This window comes from Tasmannia lanceolata, unplaced genomic scaffold (genome assembly GCF_043159265.1).
Source record: "Tasmannia lanceolata isolate RefF3 unplaced genomic scaffold, GAP_Taslan_0.1 ptg000035l, whole genome shotgun sequence".
Classification (NCBI taxonomy): Eukaryota; Viridiplantae; Streptophyta; class Magnoliopsida; order Canellales; family Winteraceae; genus Tasmannia; species Tasmannia lanceolata.
Window position 1 is genome coordinate 4,350,778 of NW_027518712.1, and position 22,112 is coordinate 4,372,889.

General features: G+C 39.4%; 1 protein-coding gene across 2 annotated transcripts; it reads left to right on the plus strand.

Annotated features, from left to right (window-relative positions):
• Positions 1 to 221: 221 nt before the first annotated feature.
• Positions 222 to 22,002, plus strand: LOC143859628 (calcium and calcium/calmodulin-dependent serine/threonine-protein kinase-like). Of its 2 annotated transcripts, XM_077370285.1 has the most exons (9): positions 222 to 409; positions 525 to 580; positions 1,150 to 1,944; positions 2,329 to 2,383; positions 3,087 to 3,197; positions 4,027 to 4,259; positions 4,739 to 4,946; positions 21,349 to 21,408; positions 21,497 to 22,002. In XM_077370285.1, the coding sequence occupies exons 3-9, from the start codon at positions 1,226 to 1,228 to the stop codon at positions 21,671 to 21,673; spliced, it is 1,563 nt and encodes a 520-aa protein (XP_077226400.1). In that variant the 5' UTR covers positions 222 to 409; positions 525 to 580; positions 1,150 to 1,225; the 3' UTR covers positions 21,674 to 22,002. The 2 variants fall into 2 exon arrangements, with proteins under 2 accessions (XP_077226400.1, XP_077226401.1); XM_077370286.1 differs by lacking the exon at positions 525 to 580.
• Positions 22,003 to 22,112: the final 110 nt, after the last annotated feature.

Genomic DNA, 22,112 nt, shown 5'->3' on the forward strand with positions numbered 1-22,112 from the left:
TCCACACGATCGTATTTGATTCTCTTGGTAGCTTGGTACCGAGTAAGGGAGAGGTATCAAATGAGACTCGATCAATGTTCGTTACCGAGTATTGCTGTGGGGATGGTGTCGATCCCGTTGGGTAATGGAGAAGGGGTTAGAGGTTCGGTACCGGGTATACCGATTTTACCCCTAACCAAACGGATCAACTCCAAAATCAGAATTTGGGGAGGACTATCAATTCATGGGTGGCCGAGGATTACCTTCATTTTTCACATTTTCAAACCAAACGTCCTTTGGATTTGACACGACCAAAGCCTAGAAATTTTGAGAAAGCAATAGGGACGGAGAACTGATGGGTAATTTACATAGATAGAGAGAAACAAGCATTGAAATTTTCAGAAGGGAAAAATCCATGGAAATGTTCAAGGTTAGTTGACTCCCTCTCTTGTCTCTATTATTTCATCGCTTAGCCTCACTAATTTTATTCCCACCAAAAATTTTATACTAACTTATACCCATTTTTTCTTATTATAATCTGTAAGTTAATGGAAACAATTCATGGATCACTGTCCATCCTTGTCTGCTTCCACCGTTTCCGGTAAGAAATTGGCGGTTTGGAACTTCTCTACCTCATTACCCCCTCCTCTAGAAAAATCTGTCTTATTTTCTTTTCTTTTGCAGGTTTGGTATTCAAAGAAAGTTTGATTTTCTTGGGATCTTGATTGATTTTCGTTTTTTCTTCTCTGGGTTTTTTTTTAATCTTATGTGAATACCCAACCCACCTTGAATTTTTTTGGATTCCTGGGTGTTCTGGGAATATTTTGATCATTTGATTGTTCTTTTAGCCATCTTGGCCTAGGGATTTGAAGGTGGAATTTGGGATGATGGTTTTTCTTTCTGTCTTTGTTTGGTTCTAATGAGGATGGTGCTTCTTCTTCTTTCATTAATTGGTTTGATTTGATATTCAGCTGGAATTTTGAGTTGTTTAAAGTGTAGGAGCATTAAGAAGTAATTTTCTTTCTTTTATCTTGAACTAATAAGGCTTATAGTTCTTTGGTTAGCAAAGTGGGTCTTGTAGTCTGAACTTTGAAACTGGGTTTTGGGTACACAATATCTGTTGCGTTATTCATCTTTTGAATAAACTTATCAGATTGTGTTATTAAGCAGATTGATCTCTCTAGTCTGGGGTGGGTGAGTATAAGGTTGATGCTTTTCGCTTTCCTTGGAATAGAAGGTTGTATTGATGTTGCAGCAAGTAAGTAGAAGATTATCTGATGATTATGAAGTTGTCGAAGTCCTTGGGAGAGGGGGATTCTCAGTTGTAAGAAAAGGAGTTAGTAAATCAGATGGAAGCAAGACCGAAGTTGCCATCAAAACTCTCAAGAGGTTTGGTTACACACCACCAGGAATGCCACGAAATCGGTCCGCAGAGAAGGGTTTTGCCTCAATGGGATTGCCGACATGGAAACAGGTTTCAATATCTGATGCATTACTGACAAATGAGATTTTGGTTATGAGGAAGATAGTTGAAGATGTTTCCCCTCATCCCAATGTGATACATCTGAATGATGTTTATGAAGACCCAAATGGAGTGCATCTTGTTTTAGAGCTTTGTTCTGGTGGTGAGCTTTTCGATAGGATAGTAGCTCAAGAGCGGTATACAGAGGCTGGAGCAGCAGCAGTGGTTCGGCAAATTGCAAGTGGGTTAGGGGCTCTTCATCGAGCAAACATTATCCACCGTGATTTGAAACCAGAGAATTGTCTTTTCTTGAACAGCAGTGTGAATTCTCCTTTGAAGATTATGGACTTCGGGTTGAGTTCAGTGGAGGATTTCACCGATCCTGTAGTTGGATTGTTTGGTTCTATCGATTATGTCTCACCAGAAGCACTGTCTCAGGGTAGAGTATCTTCTACAAGTGATATGTGGTCTTTGGGGGTAATCTTGTATATCCTCCTCTCTGGGTATGTCAGCTATTTTAAGTCTCAATTTTAATTATAGTTTATGAATTTTCTTATTTAATCCAGCAAAGTATATTTCGTTAAGGCCATGTCTGGCAGCCATCAAAGTTTTTTTTCCATGGAATATTAGTTTATCTAGTTGTGGGAGACAGGCAAGGAAGGTGGCAGGGAGATAATTGAGAAGGAAAGATTGAGGAGAGGGTGAGAAGTGGCTGAAAAACTGTTTTTGTTTGCCATAATTTTCAGCCACTTCGCACTATATCCTCACTCAAACCCTCTCAATCCTCTCCCTTTCCCTCTCTCTCTACTCTCTCAACACTTGTAAGGTAATATTCATGGCCTAACTCTTGATTTTTTTTTAATTCCTTCTATTGTTCAATGTTTCAGGTACCCACCTTTTCATGCAACATCAAACCGGGAAAAGCAAAAACTGATATTGGCTGTAAGTTCATTTACACAATATCTTGCAAAGTCAAAGTTGTAGTAGCATACCTTAACTGGTATTTCCTTCTCTTTTTCGTGTTCATACTTCAAAATTTTTTGTCATCTGACAACTAATTATGAGAATTGCACATTTCAACATGTTATGTGCTAATCCCTTCTACTAATGAAATCTCAGTTTGGGAGAGTTGGATTTTTTTTTTTTTTTGCATCAAAAAGGTATTTAGTATCCGTGATAAGAAAAAGCTTACTATGAACAGTTAAGAAAATAGAGCAGAAATGGTAACCCACAGTTCTTGCAAATTATCATTTTGCAATTGGAGAAGTAAGAAGATTGATAAGAACCAGAATAATGCATATGATCTTTCTCGTTTAGTTCCCATTTATCCCATGATGCATGGAATATTTCATGTCGAACACTTTCATTAACATTTCATCCTAACGGAAGGTTAGGCTTTCGAAGTTCTAGAATGTGTAACGAATTTTATTGTTTGTTCTGCTTTGAAGGATTTTAAAGCAGTTATGAAGTTCATGGAAGTCCATTCTTTATTTGTATCCTAATTGTTACAATCTCCCCTTAATAAAGGCATGTCAGCCTTGAAATTTTCTTATTTTGTTTAATGTCATCTGATACATCCAACAGTACAATGTTTTCAGTCTCTTTTGTAAGCACCATTTCTTAAAATGAAATTATTTCTACACAGGGTGACTTCAGCTTTGATGAACACACTTGGAAGAGCATCTCTTGTTCAGCAAAGCATTTGATCTCCAATCTTCTGACCGTCGATCCCCATAGGAGACCAACTGCTCAAGAGGTATAGTATGATCTTGCTTAATTCATCTCATAAGTTTTTTATATTGAACTCGTAGTTGTTCCAATTCTTAAGGAACTTCCCCATATAAATAGACTAAATTAGGACATGGGTCGAGTTTTTATAATTCCCAAGAAAGCCCAATTGAGTGCTTGAAAAAAAAGAAGAACAAGACAGCACAATATTGCAAGCTCTCTCTCTCTCTCTCTCTCTCTCTCTCTCTCTCTTCTTGAGAGGGAAAGTGTATGTACATTTACTATTTATATACATTTAAAATTCAAAATCTAAATGTAGTAATCTAAGGACATAATGGAGATCATGATAGCAGTAAACTAGGAAAGTGATAATACAAGAAGATTCTAGGAGGATCTACGTTCAAAATTCAAAAGGAATGATGGCGCCTTGCTAAATATGAGAGAACATGTTCTCTGTAATTCTGCATCATGAGAGCCGTTGGATCATGGAGTGGATCAGATGGATCCTAGGGTGGATTCTTCAATGGATCCTCTCTATCTCTCAGCTCCGTAATTATGGTAGAACCATGCTTTGTTTGATCTGATCCGTCCTTTTTTATGTTTGGAGTAGGGTCTTCAATAGAAAACCCCCTAACTTGATACAGTATTTAAAATAGATAAGTCAGATTGTTAATAGTAAGAAATAATCATTTTAAATTTGAAAACATGATCTGGTAGACTAATGTTTCAAGACAAGTCAGCCTCAGGCTCCCATGCAGCCCAAGTTGAGTTTCTAGATTTTAAAGCTTGCCTTCAGCTTTTACATGACAATTCACAGAGCTAACTGTTTCATTTGTATAAATTTAATGTGCAAATAGCTTCTGGTGCATCCATGGGTGATTGGTGATTCGGCAAAACAGGACCTCATGGACTCGGAGGTTGTTTCTCGACTGCAAAGTTTTAATGCTCGCCGCAAATTCCGTGCTGCCGCTATCGCAAGCGTATGGAGTAGCACAGTTTTCTTGAGAACTAAGAAATTACGAACTCTGTTGGGATCTCATGACCTCGCTCCTGAGGAACTCGAGAAGCTACGGGTACATTTTAAGAATATGTGAGTTGTGTTATCCATAAATTCTTGTCCATGAATATTTTATGTTTAATGATGGGTAATGAATAATGATTGAACCATTGCGGTTAGAACTTAGAATTTTACGATTTAGATTGAATTCCTGATTCAACCTGAACCCTTTCTGACAAAAAACTGTACACAGATTGAACTATTCAGGAAATGACGTATGGAATTCAATGGTTATTAATTGTTTTATAGCTAGTCTTATCTAATTTATGGAAGAGATATGAAGTAGATTGCATATAAATATCATGACTTACTGATTTATGGTTTCTGAATGTGTTGTAAAGAGACTGAAATTGATGTGCAATGCTAGAAAATGGACGCTTCGATAATTTCTAGTTTAATTAGAGTTTTAAGCATTGTATATTTTTATTAATTTCCTGAAAGAAACCAAACCGTCTTACAATTTGCTATGATTGTGTTATCTGATTACTAAAAGCAAATCCTCCTCAGCGCAGATGTGCAAACGGAGATAATGCCACTCTTTCTGAGTTTGAACAAGTGCTGAAAGCAATGAACATGTTCTCACTGCTACCCCTTGCTCCTCGTGTCTTTGATATGTTCGACAACAATCGGGACGGGACTGTGGACATGAGAGAGATCCTATGCGGGTTCTCAAGCCTAAAAAATTCCCGCGGAGATGATGCTCTCCAGCTCTGTTTTCAGGTAAGTTCTAATCACCTTTCATTTACATGAGGAGCAACCTAAAGATGGAGGAAACACGGATCCTCTGCCAGTCCTCGGAGCCTTTTATAAAATTAAGAATTTCACACTAATTTCAGAATATAGCTTTTTTTTGTTTTTTGAAAGTTGACATTTTATTGAATAGTGGTTGGGACTTGGGACAAGATGTCCCCGCCATTATACAAAAGTGGGACAAAGTCCAATTACATTTCTAAAAAGAAATCACAGAGATGTAGAGACCGTGACTTCCTCTTTTAGCACTCCTGCTTTGACTAAAACGTCCGCCTCTTCATTCGCCGATCTTCTCCGGTGTTCAATTTAGGCTGCAGCACCCTTATGAGGTCAAGGATTTCTGCTATGACATTCTGTAGGCGCCATGGCCCTGTTGAAGTACCCGAAGCCCAGCCCACTGCATTCGTAGAGTCCCCTTCCACTATTAAAGATCGCAAGTTGTTTTGATAAGCCCATTGTAGTCCAAAGAGTAATGCCTTGATTTTGGCCTCGTTAGCATCACAAATTCCTACTGGACCCAAGAAAGACATGATGATTGATTGTTGGGCATCCCTGATTAGACCTCCAATCCTTGACCGTCCCGGGTTTCCTACCGAGCTCCCATCAAAACTGAATTTAAGCCACCCATTTGGGTTTGGGTTTGGTTCGGATTGCTTTATCCCAGATGATTGCCCACCAATTCCTGATCAGATCCCCCACTCCATACGGTAATTTCTTTTTATCCTTAGCCCATGTAATCAATTCCACTAATATCATTCGCCACACAGCCCAAGGTTCTACTCTGATCTTGAAAGATACGCCTATTCCGCTCCTTCCAAATATTCCATACGATGGCGTAGGGAAAAAAGGTGGCCCAAAGAAGTTTTCCTACCTCTCCAAAAGGACCTCCCCTCCAATAAATGAGAAGCAAGGTAATGGATTCAGGACAAACCCAATACATACCAAACGCTCCAATTGCTCTTATTCAAAGTTGGTATGAGAAAGGATAATGTAACATCAGGTGATCTAGCATTTCCTCATTTTGGTAACATAGCACACAGATGCTTGCAAGGCAAAAATGTCTTTTTTCAGTCGGTCACAAGCGTTTATCTTTCTATGAACCAGAGTCCATCCAAAGGCAACCACTCTTGGTGGGGCCAAAGACCGCCAGATACGCCTCTCGTCCGATTTTTGACCCGAACTCAGTTCTGTAAAGAATGATCTCACCGTAAATACACCATTTGATTCCGGGGCCCACAAGATATCGTCATCTGAAGATTTGGAGCAATACACCGAGTGTAACTGTAGTAGAAGCCGCTCAAAATCCTGTATCTCCTCATCTTTAAGGTCCCTTCTTAAACGTATGTCCCAAAAACTCCTCCCAAAGTCTCCCTCTCGCTTGAGATAATCCGCCACCAAAGTTTCTTAGTTAACTGGAATCCGATATAACCTTGGGTAATCAACAGAGAGTAGCGTTTTATCACACCAGAGATCCTTCCAAAATCTGACCTCTTTCCCTTGACGCACTTTGTATCTAATTCTCTGAATGAAATCTTCGCTGACCGAGCAAATCGACTTCCAAGAGCTCGATCCCTTTGCAGCAGCCAAACCTTTAACGGTCCAGTCTTCATTTTTCATGCCATATTTAGCATCAACCACAGTACGCCAAAGAGCCTTCTTTTCTTTACCATATCGCCATAGCCACTTCCCTAACAGTGATTTGTTTCGCAGAAGTAACTTTCCTATGCCCAATCCACCATCTCTTTTTTATTTGATTACTGTGTCCCAATTTATCAGGTGACTTAATTTTTTAGACTCTCCCCTGCCATCCCAAAGGAAGTCTCTTTGTAATTTTTCTATGCGCAACGGCACCTTCACCGAGATTTTAAAGAGCGACATGAAATATACTGGCATGTTGGCTAGAGCAGCTTTTATCAAGGTTATTTTGCCCCGTAGAGAGATGTATCTTTTCTTCCAGGTTGCAAGTTTTTGTTCCACCCTTTCAATTACCAGATCCCACTGCGACGCCGATGGAATACTAAAACCCAGTGGTAAACCTAAGTATGATACCGGAAAGACCCCCGCAATACAACCCACAGATGCCGCCAGGTTCTGTACTTGCTGCTGCTCCATATTGATGCCCAGTAACATACTTTTTGCAAAGTTGATTTTGAGCCCCGAGATAGCCTCGAACCATTTAAAAATTCTGATGACGTTAGGAATGGCCTGAGAGGTGGGCTGCAAGAATACCAGGGTATCATCTGCAAATTGTAAATGTGTAATCTTATCAGCTCTTGGCCTAGCCGATAATCCATGGAACAGACCAGTTTCCCCTGCCTTGGTCAACATAAGACTGAGGGTTTCCACCACCATGATGAATAGAAAAGTAGCTAGAGGGTCAAGCTGACGTAACCCCCTGGAACTCTTAAAGAATCCTTTTGCCGAGCCGTTGATGAGAATTGAGAAGCTGTTGTTTGGAATTAGCGATCTCGTCCACATTCGTCATTTGTCCCCGAATCCCATACGATCTTGGATGAAATCGACAACCTCCCAGTCAATATGATCATAGGCCTTCTCTATATCGATCTTGAAGATGAGACGAGAACCTCCACTTCGCTTGACCAAGCCTATGATTTCATTAGCTATAAGGACCCCGTCCAGAATTTGCCTAGAGTCCACAAACCCCTCTTGAAATTGAGAGATTATATTCCCCATATATCTCTTTGCCCTTCGAGCCAGCAATTTGGAGACAATCTTCGGAATGCTGTGGATCAGGCTAATTGGCCTAAAATCTTTTACCCCTATTACCCCTTCCTTTTTCGGAATTAGCGCTATAAATGTTGCTCTAGCCGCTTCGCTAAGTATGCCTCGTTCCTGGAATTCAAGAGAAAATGCCATAATATCTCCCTTCATGATGCCCCAATACTTCTGGAAGAAAGCCATTGGAAAACCATCCGGTCCCGGAGCTTTGTCTCTTGCCATGGAGAAGATAGCTCTTTCCACTTCTTCCTCTGTGAAGTCTCGGTCCAGAGAAATCCGTTGTCCCAAACTAATAGATTTAAATTGAATCCCTTCTATTTTCGGCCGCCATTCCACTGCTTTTGAATATAAAGATTGAGAGAAATCAATAATTTGCTGTTTAATTAGACCAATATCTTCAATTAGTGAACTCCCCTCCTTAAGGCTCGAGATAGTATTAATTCGCCGTCTCGAATTTGCAATTTTGTGGAAGAATTTTGTATTTCGGTCTCCTTCTTTAAGCCATGTAGCCCTTGATTTTTGACGCCACCTGATCTCATTACACATAATCTCCTCGTACTTTTCCAGGAGCTCTAGTCTTTCCATTTTCTCAGCGGAGAGAGAGAGACGTCCCCATCTTTTTCTTCCAGAGATTCCAAAGCCGTCACTGTCTCTGCCTTATTGCTTCTGGTTTCATCGTCCACAATTTTCTGCCATTCTTTTATCTTCTGCTTAATAGTCTTGAGCTTTTTACAGAGAATATATATCCCTTCCAACCTTGAATAGAAATCTCGTCCCACCATTGCTTTATCTTTTCATCTATTCCCAGAATTTCAAGAAGATCTAGATTAAATCTGAAGGGTCTTAGACCACCAGAGAAGTCTGAGACTTCTAGTACTGTAGAATTATGGTCTGAAAGAAACTTAGGAAAGGCCTTCTGGGATATCAAATGCAATCGATCTTCCCCGTTTGAGGTTAGAAGAACCCGATCCAGCCGACACATCACAAGTCGCACCTGATTATTTGACCAAGTATAGCGCGCCCCTTCTAATGGCAGATCAATTAACACCATTTCTTGTATAAAATTCGAAAATCTCCTCATACTTGTGGTTATCCTGGATTGGGAATTCTTTTCCGAGGGGAATCGAATAGTATTGAAATCTCCTCCTATGATCCATTCGTCGTTACGAATCAGGCGTAATTCCTTCCACAATTCCTTCCTCTCTCTCGCTCTTACTGGACCATATACCGCCGTAAATATCCACTTCTCATCCCACTCTGCTGAATTGAATAGAACTATGACTGAAATCCCAATAGGCAACACAAGAGGGGGGGTGAATTGTATATATAAAAATTTTGCCCTAGTTAAGTGCACTTTTAAATTTATTAAATAATTTTCACAAATATCAATTGTAAATCTAACCATTGTTATATTAGCAACAATAATAGAAAAGTAGGGTTTAGATTATACCATTCACCACAAGAAGAAGGAAGAAGAAGATAGGAGATGACGCAATCATTTATAGTGGTTCGGTCACAAACGGACTTACTCCACTACCCAAGTACTTGATCTTTCCCTGGGATTTACCTTCACTAAAGTGAGATTCCACACACCGAATCTCCGGGCTTTTACAACGAACTCCTTCAAGGGATAAACCCCCTTTGTACAAACCGCCTCCAAGGAATCAAACCTCTTCGCACACCGCCTCAAATGGTACAACTCCTCTTAGCAAAACCGCCTCCAAGAAGAAGAACCTTTTTTGTAAACCGCCTCAAAGGGAACCGCTTCTCTTTGCGAATACAATGAATGATAAAGGAAAGTTTAAGCTCACTCAAGCCTCTAAGTAGGCAAATAACACAATAAAGCTCACTACAAACTCTCTCTCAAAGATAAGCAAGAAATTCCTAAGTCTAACACTTTGGATGAAATCAATATCAAGGCACAAGTGTTTTTAGAGAGAGGTCTGAAACCCAAAAATGGTAGCAAAGTAGATTTGTGGGTATTAGGCTATTTCAAAATGTTTTCATGAAGTTAAAATGGAGCTTGGAACTCGTTTTTATAGCCTTTGAATGGATATAGCCGTTGGAGGGCAAAACCGTAAAAACTGGGTGCATATTAACATGGTTTTAAATTTCGGCCGAAACGTTTCGTTTCGGCCGAAATATTTCGGTTTCGGTGGAAAACGAAACGAAATTCACAGTGAGTCGGAAAAGTACCAAATTTCGCCGAAACATTTCGGAAATTTCGGCCGAAACGTTTCGTTTCGGTAAAATTTCGGTGAAATTTCGGAAATCTCGGTGAAATTTCGGAAATTTCGGTGAAACGTTTCTGAAATTTCGGTGAAACGTTTCGGTGAAGTACAAAATTTCACCCGAAATTTCGGAAATTTCGGTGAAACGTTTCGGATTTCGGAAATTTCGGTGAAACGTTTCGGAAATTTCCAAAATTTCACCGAAATTTCGGTGAAATTTTTACAAGATTTCGTCCGAAATTTCGTACCGAAACCGAAACCGAAACCGAGATTTAAAACCTTGCATATTAAAGCTGTGCAGAAAACCCAACTGCTAGTTTTCTGGAGCAGGGCGGTCGACCGGGGTGTCGCTGTCGCCCACGCCATTTCAGGCGCTATTTGAAAAATTCAAATTCTTATCGCCGCGGTCGCCCGCCGGCCATGTTCTGGTCAGAGGATAAAAATCGATTTTTCCTTATCCCGGTCAACCGGTTCTGTCGCGGTTGTCCGCCGCATGCCTTTTGACCAGTTTTATATTTCACCATTTTAAAGGGCCAGTCGACCGGGGTGCTAGGGTCGGTCGACCACCGATTGCAAAACTGTGTTTTTCAAATATTTTTCTGGGTTTCTTTTGCAATCCTTTTGGGTTCTTTCTTGGACATAAATAATACAATTTTGGGGGTCCAAGAGAGTGTGCCTTGATAGAGAAAACATCAAGAATGTTAGAGATACAACCTATGATTGGATTTTCCAACTCTTGAGTACCCTTGAACATGATCTTCAATGTGCTCCGTTCGTTGCTTGACTTGATTTAGATCTTCTAATCTTTACTCCATCTTGTAGGATCATCCATCAAATGCCATTTTGAGCTTGCTCTGATCAAGATTGAGTTGCTTCATGAAGTGCCCATATGGATCTCCAAGTCATGCATTGTGTTGTGTAATGTAATGTACTGTCCTTTTCCCGTTTCAACACAACACTCAAGGCAACTTATTAGTCCTAATAACCTAATCAATTTGTGTTTGTTAATCATCAAAATATGGGTGAAAGTATGAGGAGCCCTTGGGCTTACATTCTCTCCCTTTTTTATGATGACAAACTTAAATTGATTAGAAGGCAGGAGGATCAATAAATTAGGCAAATAACGACTAACATCCTCCCCCTAAGCATATGCACAAATATAATCCAACCATATAATGTAGATATGCATATGACACAAGGACTACTAATCAATTCACAAATTTTCTCCACCTTTTGGGGAAATATGCAAGACATGTAACAAAGGCCCTAATACATCTATGGACATGTTACATATAACGTTTTTGACTTGTCTGTTGGCCTTGTCATGAGAAGGAGTGAAAGAATTATAGAGGCAATGCATGAAAGGCAGGTTTTTTTCTTTTTTTTTTGTGTTTGGTTTGTCTCTTGAAAGTGAGTTATCATTCAAAATCCTTGAAGGACACATGAAGCATGTTTCAATGTGAAGTAAATGAACTATATAGAGATCATCATGCTTATGTAAATTGCCTGCCATTTAGGTGAAGTAAGTGGATTTAGGTGAAGTAAGTGGGTCATATGGCTCGACAGTTGCCTCATACTATAATATGATTTTATGAGGATTAAAATATCTAGGTTTTGAAGATTTCCAAGTGAGTAGTCATCCTATATGACATGTGATTGAGTCATGTAAATAAAGTGAAGCTCAAGAATCACACTTGGGGCTAGAGATTCCTTAGAATTTACCAGTGAAAGTATGCTTTAGGGAATAGAAATTCTCAGAATACTTAAAATTCCAAGGGTGGTCCCGAATTGGCAACAAATGAGGAGGTAAAAAATTAGGTTGCTAACAAGTTTTAACCTTATTTAAAAACTCATACCAATTTTGAAGATTAAGAGATCAAGATGAAATTCAAGCACACAAGTTAAATCTAAAGGTGCAAATGCAAATATAAAGCAATAAGATAAGAGAGAGTGCACCCGAGATTTAAAGTGGTTCGGTCCTCCAAACGTGAGGCCTACTCCACTCCACCAACCAAACCCGTTGATGGCTTCACTATTTGATCTTCTTAACTTTGGCGAAGATCGGTGCCGATTACAATTCTGAATGCTTTAACCTTGGTGGCAATCTACACCACGGAGAGTGGGCTCCGCTTCTCCGAACACTCGCCCAATACAATGTTCTTGAATAAGAAGGAAAGAAAACAAAAATCCCTCACAAGGGTTTACAACAAACTTTGTACAAGATGTACAATTTGAGCCTAATGATCCAAATCTTAATCTTAGAGGATGAGAGGCATAAACAAGCTTTGATTCACTCTTGGGATATTCAAGTAGAGTTTAAGAGTGTTAGGATTGATGTTTGGAAAGGTTGGAATGCCCATATTTATAGAAAAACCCAAATATGACCGTTCAAGGGCATAGTGGTAATTCATGCGAAAATTCCCAACGGCTATAATTCTGACCGTTATAGTGTTCTCGGAGTTCCGAGAAATTCTCGGAGTTCCGGGAATACAAACAGAAGTTGGAAAAAATCTACTGGACCATTTCTCGGAGCTCCGAGGAATCTCTCGGAGTTCCGAGCTCGGAGCTCCGAGAGAATTCTCGGAGTTTCTCTCGGAGTTCCGAGAAGCCTATGTTCAGCAGATTTTCAATTCTGTTTCTTGGGCTTCCAACTTTACACCAAGTTGGGATTGTTATGAGGGTTCCAAAGTGTTGGAACACCACAATGACAATCACTTAAGCATTTAAGGTGTGTGAGATTAACTTAATTTATGCCTCTTAAAATCTAATACTAAGATTGGATCTTATACATTCTAATAGACTTCGATCTTCAATAGATTCTTCAAGTCTTCATGCGTCTTGGATCTCCGATGACTTTGGCCTTCCGAATGTGGTCAAATGAGTGCTTCTTGGCCTCAATCCAAGCAATCTTGACTTTAAGCAATTATGATCTACAACTTAGACAATCAAACACATTAGTGATCTTAAATCACTTGTGTATTGGAATCATCAAAATAAGATGGGAATTGCTAAGGTGAGAACCATTGGGCTTACAATCTCCCCCTTTTTTATGATGACAAGCACAAGAGATTTTCCAATAAAAGCACACATTAATTTCCTTACACTAGATTTCTCTCCCCCTTTGGCATCTATAAAAAAGATGGGGTGATAGGAAATTAAAGGGATAAAATTTTCAATTTTTAAGCTCCCCCTTTTTCAAGGAGAAAGACAAACAATGAACTCCCCCTATTTGGAAAACAAATTCAATACAACAGGGGATTTTAAAATTAAAGATAAAGATATACAAATAATTAAGCAACAACCCCCTAATCTAAGAACATATGATTGAAGAGAATCATATGGGGGCTTTGGGAACCCAAGATTTCTTGGTTCCACCACAATCCCTAATTTTAGATGCACATTCGAATTGGTAATGACCATTGATTCCACAATAATGGCATCTAACATGAGGCTTAGATAGACTAGTCCTATCATAAATTGCATGATTAGGTCTAAGACTAGCTTTCTTTAAGATTATGTCAATAATTTTGTCACCATTTAGGAATCCATAGAGACATAATCTTAACCTTTCATTTTCATTATGAAGATGTGATAATTGAATTAAAGATTTATTAAATTCATCTTCATAAGATTTGGAGGAGCTTGCCACATTTTGAAATTGGCAAGATTTCTCATCCAAAATACCCTTAAGGGTTTCAATCTCAAGTTTAAAATTTTAAATTTTTACTTTAGCTTGAGATATGGAAGAGGAAGATTCATTTCTCAAAACATCAAGTTCATTTTCTAATTTGGAAATAGATTTCTTTTGAACTTTATTTTTTGAAATTTGAGAATGTAAGGTTAAGCATAATTCATCATAAGATATTTTTTCACTATCACTACTTGATGAACTACAAGAGGGGTTAGAATTTACCTCTTCTTCATGGGTGAATGCCATGAGGCAAAGATCATCTTTTTTATCTTCCCCTTCGCTTGAACTTTTGCCCGAGCTGCTAGTAGCATCCCAACCGGCGGCAAGAGCCTTGTTCTTCTTCCAATCCTTCTTTCCCTTGTACTTTGAGGAAGATGACTTGAGAAGAGGACAATCCGGTCTTTTGTGTCCAATCTTCTTGCAATTGAAGCATCTTAAAGCTCCCTCAACTTCACTTTCTTCTTTCTTCTTCTTTTTATCCTTTTTATGCTTCTTTGTCCATAAGTTTTTAAATTTTCTTAATGCTTCTTCCTTATCGCTATCCGCATCACTTGATGATGAGTCCGTCTTGGAGGCCTTTAGAGCTAGAGAACGACTTTCTCTTTCTTTCTCTTTAGGCTTCTTCTCCTCTTGTCGGCTAGTGAGGAGCATCTCATGGGTGATGACAGATCCTACAAGCTCCTCCATAGTTAGAGTCTTGAGATCTTTTGATTCCTGGATGGCGGTGACTTTTGGGTCCCAATAAGGAGGAAGTGACCTAAGCAATTTACTCACAAGCAAGGTTTAAAATTTCGATTTCGGTAACCGTTTCAGACCTCACAAAAAACCGAAATTTGGTAATTTGGTTCCAAATTCCGGACTTAAATTTTGAAATTTCGGACCGAAATCCAAAATTTGGTAAATGGAGAAAAAATGAATTTTGGAAATTTTCGGTTTCGGTCCACACCGGTATCCGAAATTTCAGATTTCGGTCGAAATTTTAAACCATGCTCACAAGCTCATCAGTAGGATAAGATTTACCAAGATTTGCTAATTCATTAGATATTTTAGAAAATCGGGTATACATTTCGGAAATACTTTCATTTTGACCCATTCTAAACATTTCATATTTGCTCTTTAACAAGTTTATTTTGGAATCCTTAACTTGTGATGTTCCCTCATGGGTAACGGCAAGTGTATCCCAAATAAGCTTGGCGGAATAAAAAAGAGCAACTCTATTGAACTCCTCCGTTGATAAGGCGCAAAACAAAGAGTTTATAGCTTTTTAATTTAAATTTGCATGCCTTTTATCTTCAACATCTTCAACATTCCATTCTTCAAATGGCTTGGAAGGCAAAATATATCCATTTTCAACAATATGCCAAAGTTCCACATCTATCGAAAGAAGATGGATGCGCATCCTTGTCTTCCAATGTCCATAGTTGGACCCATTAAAGAAAGGAGGTCTAGTTGCGGAATAGCCTTCCGGAAGTCCGGTTCCATTTATATTTGCCATTTCACAAATATAAAGTTGCCAAAGATCTTATGCTCTTTCCCTTCTTTGAAATTTTAAAGAAAAATTTACCAAAGATTTTAAAAAAAGAAAATCTTTTAAGAGCCTAGGCTCTGATACCAAGTGAAATTCCAAGGGTGGTCCCGAATTGGCAACAAATGAGGAGGTAAAAAATTAGGTTGCTAATAAGTTTTAACCTTATTTAAAAACTCAACCCAATTTTGAAGATTAAGAGATCAAGATGAAATTCAAGCACACAAGTTAAATCTAAAGGTGCAAATGCAAATATAAAGCAATAAGATAAGAGAGAGTGCACCCGAGATTTAAAGTAGTTCGGTCCTCCAAATGTGAGGCCTACTCCACTCCACCAACTAAACCCTTTGATGGCTTCACTATTTGATCTTCTTAACTTCGGCAAAGATCGGTGCCGATTACAATTTCGAATGCTTTAACCTTGGTGGCAATCTATACCACGGAGAGTGGGCTCCGCTTCTCCGAACACTCGCCCAATACAATGTTCTTGAATAAGAAGGATAGAAAACAAAAATCCCTCACAAGGGTTTACAACAAACTTTGTAGAAGATGTACAATTTGAGCCTAATGATCCAAATCCTAATCTTAGAGGATGAAAGGCATAAACAAGCTATGATTCACTCTTGGGATATTCAAGTAGAGTTTAAGAGTGTTAGGATTGATGTTTGGAAAGGTTGGAATGCCCATATTTATAGAAAAACCCAAATATGACCGTTCAAGGGCATAGTGGTAATTCCTGCGAAAATTCCCAACGGCTATAATTCTGACCGTTATAGTGTTCCCGGAGTTCCGAGAAAAATTCTCGGAGTTCTGGGAATACAAACAGAAGTTGGAAAAAAGCTACTGGACCATTTCTCGGAGCTCCGAGGAATCTCTCGGAGCTCCGAGAATTCTCTCGGAGTTCCAAGAAGCCTATGTTCAGCAGATTTTCAATTTTTGTTTCTTGGGCTTCCAACTTTACATCAAGTTGGGATTGTTATGAGGGTTCCAAAGTGTTGGAACACCACAATGACAATCACTTAAGCATTTAAGGTGTATGAGATTAACTTAATTTATGCCTCTTAAAATCTAATACTAAGATTGGATCTTATACATTCTAATAGACTTCGATCTTCAATAGATTCTTCAAGTCTTCATGCGTCTTGGATCTCCGATGACTTTGGCCTTCCGAATGTGGTCAAATGAGTGCTTCTTGGCCTCAATCCAAGCAATCTTGACTTTAAGCAATTATGATCTGCAACTTAGACAATCAAACACATTAGTGATCTTAAATCACTTGTGTATTGGAATCATCAAAATAAGATGGGAATTGCCAAGGTGAGAACCATTGGGCTTACAATACTTGAGTAGAACTCTTGGGCTCCAAGGTTAGTTACTTGTTTGCTAGAAATTTCCCTAATGAAATGCAGATAAGTCTCTTCCTGAGCATGGGTATGCTCAGATCTATTATATGACCTTTTGAGTTCACAACTAGTTTACCCGTTAGAGTTTGACACTTGATATGCTTGAAATGGAAATCCTGAGTTTTTAGTGAAGGAGTCGTTATAGAATGTGATTCAATATGGGTGTGAAAACTCTCCCTGACTGTGATACTCTCCCCCCTGTCTCTATACACTAGATATAAGAGAGATATCACTGGTTTGATGGTTTCGGATGCTAGCCTTAAGGCCAAAGTTGTTAAATGCATTAATTGAAGTGATTGTGTTGTTCCTTCATAAGAAGGCTTGAGCACACATTGAGTGACTTTTGGTTTTAGTTTAACATCCTCAACCAATCATTTTTTATTCATCAGAAAAGCATTGCCATTTGATACAGATGAATGAATCAGACATAGGATATGAAATGTGGGCATTGTCTGATATAGATACATGGATATGTAGATAGTGAAACACAATGAGAGTGCACATCCATGACAACGAAGATGACATGCATATATAGAGATAAATACAATATGGTGCTCCAGTACATGTCATAAGATGGAAGAGACAGTCCCTCTTCTCATCATGCCTAAGTCCTACAGAGTTCCATAGATGGGTGTGAGAGTCTAGTGCTTCTTACCACCACTACATTAACTAGAAATATATGAACCCTGAATCTAACCCTAAAAATAACCGAAGAAACATAAAGCCCCTATGGGCAACATCCCAAAATATCCACATATGTGCCAAACATGGCATCATCATCCACAACAAAATGAAAATAAAGCTCCTCCTGGGCATATACATCCAACCATAAAGCCAATACTGGCCAAGAGCAACATCCATGAAAGGAAATATAAAAACTACAATCAAAAGCCCATCCTGGGCAGGAGAAGACTGACAAGAACTGGATGACCTAGCAACAACATATCATGCCATCTCTGGCATAGCTATCTATAGTGTATCTGCTACCAAAAAGGTACTAGTACATCCATCACTGAGGAGGAGGCTTGTCACGAGGTGGAGTCCTGGTGTAGTATCTGACGTCTCGACTCCCTAAGATAGCCTGTAATAGCTTGGCATGCTCCTCAACTCTGGTTCTCCTTTCAGCAGCTAGTATCTCCATCAACTGAGAGTGGTCAGTGGGTCTCTGACTCTCGGCAGTCACGAAGCTAGTGGTGAGGTTTCTAGTCCGGTCCTCAATTCTCCCATATCCCTGACAAGCTGCTCATATGGTCCCGATGTTCAGTAGTAGGAATCTCGTGCTGCTCAGCCTGAGCCTGCTCCTTTGCCTCTCTCATGGCCTCTTCTATCTCATCCTCAGGTACAACACTAGGACCACCTCCACTGCTACCTGCCCCTGGGGTACCCTTGATTCCCATCTGAATTATGGTGGTAGCGTTAAGAACTGGGCCCGGATTCCTATAAAAGGCGTTTGTCAAGTTCACTTTATGGTACCTGAGTAACTTTGTGATGAGCATTCCGTAGGGCAATCCTCCCTGGCCTTTTTATTGCCTCATCAATATATCCTAGAATGACGTATCCTAAGTTCACCTTGATTTTCTTGATGATGCAGTTGATCATGAGGGCTTCAAAGGGTTTCACAACCTCAAAATTTCCGGCTCTTTGGGTGAAGTTGTAGGCCACAACTTTATGGATCACTCTAGCCTGATGATTCATTTTACTGGCTTGGATATTCAGTTTTTCTCTTGTAGGTGGGACGGTTCCTAATGTCTCATAAACTTCTTTTCTTGTATAATATTTCTCAATGTCGTCCCTTCCCTGAAAGAAAATCCTTCTCCCTTCATTAGGAACATCAATATAGTTGCAAAATTGTGATAAATTTTGCTCAAACTCAGTCTCAACGTAAGTTTTCATCACAACTCCCCCATGAGCTACAACAAGATTTGCATAAAAGTATTTCACAAGTTCAGGGAAGATCACAGAATTGTATTCAAGGAATATTATCCAACCTTGTGATGCGAGATCATAGGCTTGGAAGTCTCTGAGAATGACTTTCCTCCCAGAGATAACGGTTCGATCCACAAGAGCTTTGTATTTATCCTTTGCTTGCTTGTTGAAGAAGTATTCGGTGGGAAATGCCTCTTCTTCTTGCTCAGTCCTAGCTCTTTTCCCTTTTTGAGGGAGAGTCTTCCTTGAAGATGCCATTTGATCTAGGGTTAGGATTTCTAAGGAAAATGAAGGAAAGATGGAAGATTTAGGATTTGGGTGAGGAGGGAGTGAGAAGAGAAGAAGAAACAGTAAAATCTAAGGATTAAAGATAGGAAATGTGAAGGGGTTGAGGATGAGTGAAGAGAATGGGGGGGTGAATTGTAAATCCCAATAGGTAACACAAGAGGGGGGGTGAATTGTATATTTAAAAATTTTGCCCTAGTTAAGCGCAGTTTTAAATTTATTAAATAATTTTCACAAATATCAATTGTAAATGTAACCCTTGTTCAATTAGCAACAATAATAGAAAAGTAGGGTTTAGATTCTACCATTCACCACGAGAAGAAAGAAGAAGAAGATAGGAGACGACGCAATCATTTATAATGGTTTGGTCACAAACAGACCTACTCCACTACCCAAGTACTTGGTCTTTCCTTGGGATTTACCCTCACTAAAATGAAATTCCGCACGCAGAATCTCCGGGCTTTTACAACGAACTCCTTCAAGGGACAAACCCCCTATGTACAAACCGCTTCCAAGGAATTAACCCTCTTCGCACACCGCCGAAAGGGTACAACTCCTCTTAGCAAAACCGCCTCCAAGAAGAAGAACCCTTTTTGCAAACCGCCTCAAAGGGAACTGCTTCTCTTTGCGAATACAATGAATGATAAAGGAAAGTTTAAGCTCACGCAAGCCTCTAAGTAGGCAAATAACACAATAAGGCTCACTACAAACTCTGTCTCAAAGATAAGCAAGAAATTTCTAAGTCTAACACTTTGGATGAAATCAATATCAAGGCACAAGTGTTTTTAGAGAGAGGTTTGAAACCCAAAAATGGTGGCAAAGTAGATTTGTGGGTATTAGGCTATTTCAAAATATTTTCATCAAGTTAAAATGGAGCTTGGAACTCCTTTTTATAGCTTTTGAATGGATATAGCCATTGGAGGGCAAAACCGTAAAAACTGGGTGTAAATAAAAGCTCTGCAGAAAACCCAACGGCTAGTTTTCCAGAGCGGGGCGGTCGACCGGGGTGTCGCGGTCGCCCGCACCATATTGGACGCTATTTGAAAAATTCAAATTCTTATCGCCACGGTCGACTGCGGGCCATGTTCTGGTCAGAGGATAAAAATCGATTTTTCCTTATCGCGGTTGACCGGTCCTATCGCGGTTGCCCGCCGCATGCCTTCTGACCAGTTTTATATATCACCATTTTAAAGGGCCGGTTGACTTAGGTGTTAGGGTCGGTCGACCGCCGATTGCGAAAACTGTGTTTTTCAAATATTTTTTTGGGTTTCATTTGCAATCCTTTTGGGTTCTCTCTTGGACATAAAGAATACAATTTTGGGAGGTCCAAGAGAGTGTGCCTTGATAGAGAAAACATCAAGAGTGTTAGAGATACAACGTATGATTGGATTTTCCAACTCTTGAGTCTTCTCTTGAACATGATCTTCAATGTACTCCGTTCGATGCTTGACTTGATTACGATCTTCAAATCTTTACTCCATCTTCTAGGATCATCCATCAAATGCTTTTTTGTGCTTGCTCCCATCAAGATTGAGCTGCTTCATAAAGTGTCCACATGGATCTCCAAGTCATGCATTGTGTTGTGTGATGTAATGTACTGTCCTTTTCCTGTTTCAATACAACACTCAAGGTAACTTATTAGTCCTAGTAACCTAATCAATTTGTGTTTGTTAATCATCAAAACATGGGTGAAAGTATGAGGAGCCCTTGAGAGAACCCTTGGGCTTACAGTGACCAATACCTCCCAACCCTAATTCCTTTATTAGCAAATCTCCCTTCCTTCCATATTACAATAATTCCCCCAGCCGTTCCAACTGACGACAAAGCGACCCATTCCCTATGATTCCTCTCCCACAGCTTGTTAATAAGTTGATCTGTGACTCCCGTTACTTTTGATTCAGTGTTGACCACCCATTCTAACTTCCGTTGGAAAACAAAGTCTTTAATTAATCGTATCTTATTATCTTCCCCGATCCTCTTATGTTCCAAAATCCCATACTCATTGGGAGCAAGGATTAAACTCCCAACGAGTGGGAGTTTTTGTTTAGGAGAAAACCACTACCCTTGAAGGAGGGCTCTGAAAGCCAACCTCTTCCAAGGACCAGGGCGAGAAAAATTGAAACCACTATTTAAATTACTGAACAAATGTCAACTGTATAGTATCTGTGACAAATAAACTTTCAATGTTTTCTGAAAGCTGTATTAGCTACTGTCTTGTATGTTCTTGCATCCAAAAGTGTTCATTGTTTAAAAACTTCCAAGTTAATCATCGACTTGCCTGAGTCAACACGGTTGTCCGGATTCTTGTCTGAATCTGAGTTTTTCCTTACAAAGTCAATAAATAAATAAAAACTCCTTTTAATCATCCGAGTTAATGAAAAACTAACCGTACTAACCATTACCTCATCTATGCCAGTTTCAGCTCGTTTTTACCCTGGACGAGTCCAAGTCCTTGTCCGAGTTTGAGTTTTTAAATAAATCAAACAACGTTGTTTGTTTTCTATCTCTCTAATTGTGTGTAGTTTAGGCATATTACTTCATAACGTTAAATTAGTCTTTATGCGGCTTTCAGATGTATGATACAGACAGGTCCGGATGCATCACTAAGGAAGAAGTGGCATCGATGCTGAGAGTAAATCACTCTTCTTTTTTTCCTATTTGAAGGCATAGATTATTTTCTGTTGTCCATTCTGTATCAGTCTGTTAATTGAATTGCGCAGGCATTGCCAGAGGATTGCCTTCCAGCGGACATTACAGAACCAGGCAAGCTTGATGAGATTTTTGATCGTATGGATGCCAACAGTGATGGAAAGGTCACCTTTGACGAATTCAAAGCTGCCATGCAGAGAGACAGCTCTCTCCAAGATGTAGTCCTCTCCTCTCTGCGTTCACTCTGATTTTTTCCCCTTTCAACAGCTTCTCAGTTTTTCCTTTCGCCTTCCAAAATCTGTGATTCTACACTTGATGTAGACAGAGATCACAGAACCACTGGCTTGCATCTTTGCACATGTAATTTGGCATCCTATCCGGAACTTTCACACTATTGTAGGAGAGTACTCAATATTCAATCTTTCTATCAGATAAATGTGACGCAGAACCTCTGGCTAGCATCTTTGCACACATATAGTTGTCTTCCTATTCGAAACTTTTGCTATATATTGTAAGATATAATTCAATATTTAATCTTTGATCAGGTTAATGCAAGTACCCAACAGCTTCTCATTGATGTTCTTCGTGATGCACAGTCCTGATTGACCGATAAGCAAATGAGTCGTGTTTTTTTTTTCCCGCTCAGTAATGTTGCGGCTGGGATCCGACCTCCTCAGATGGGTCCCT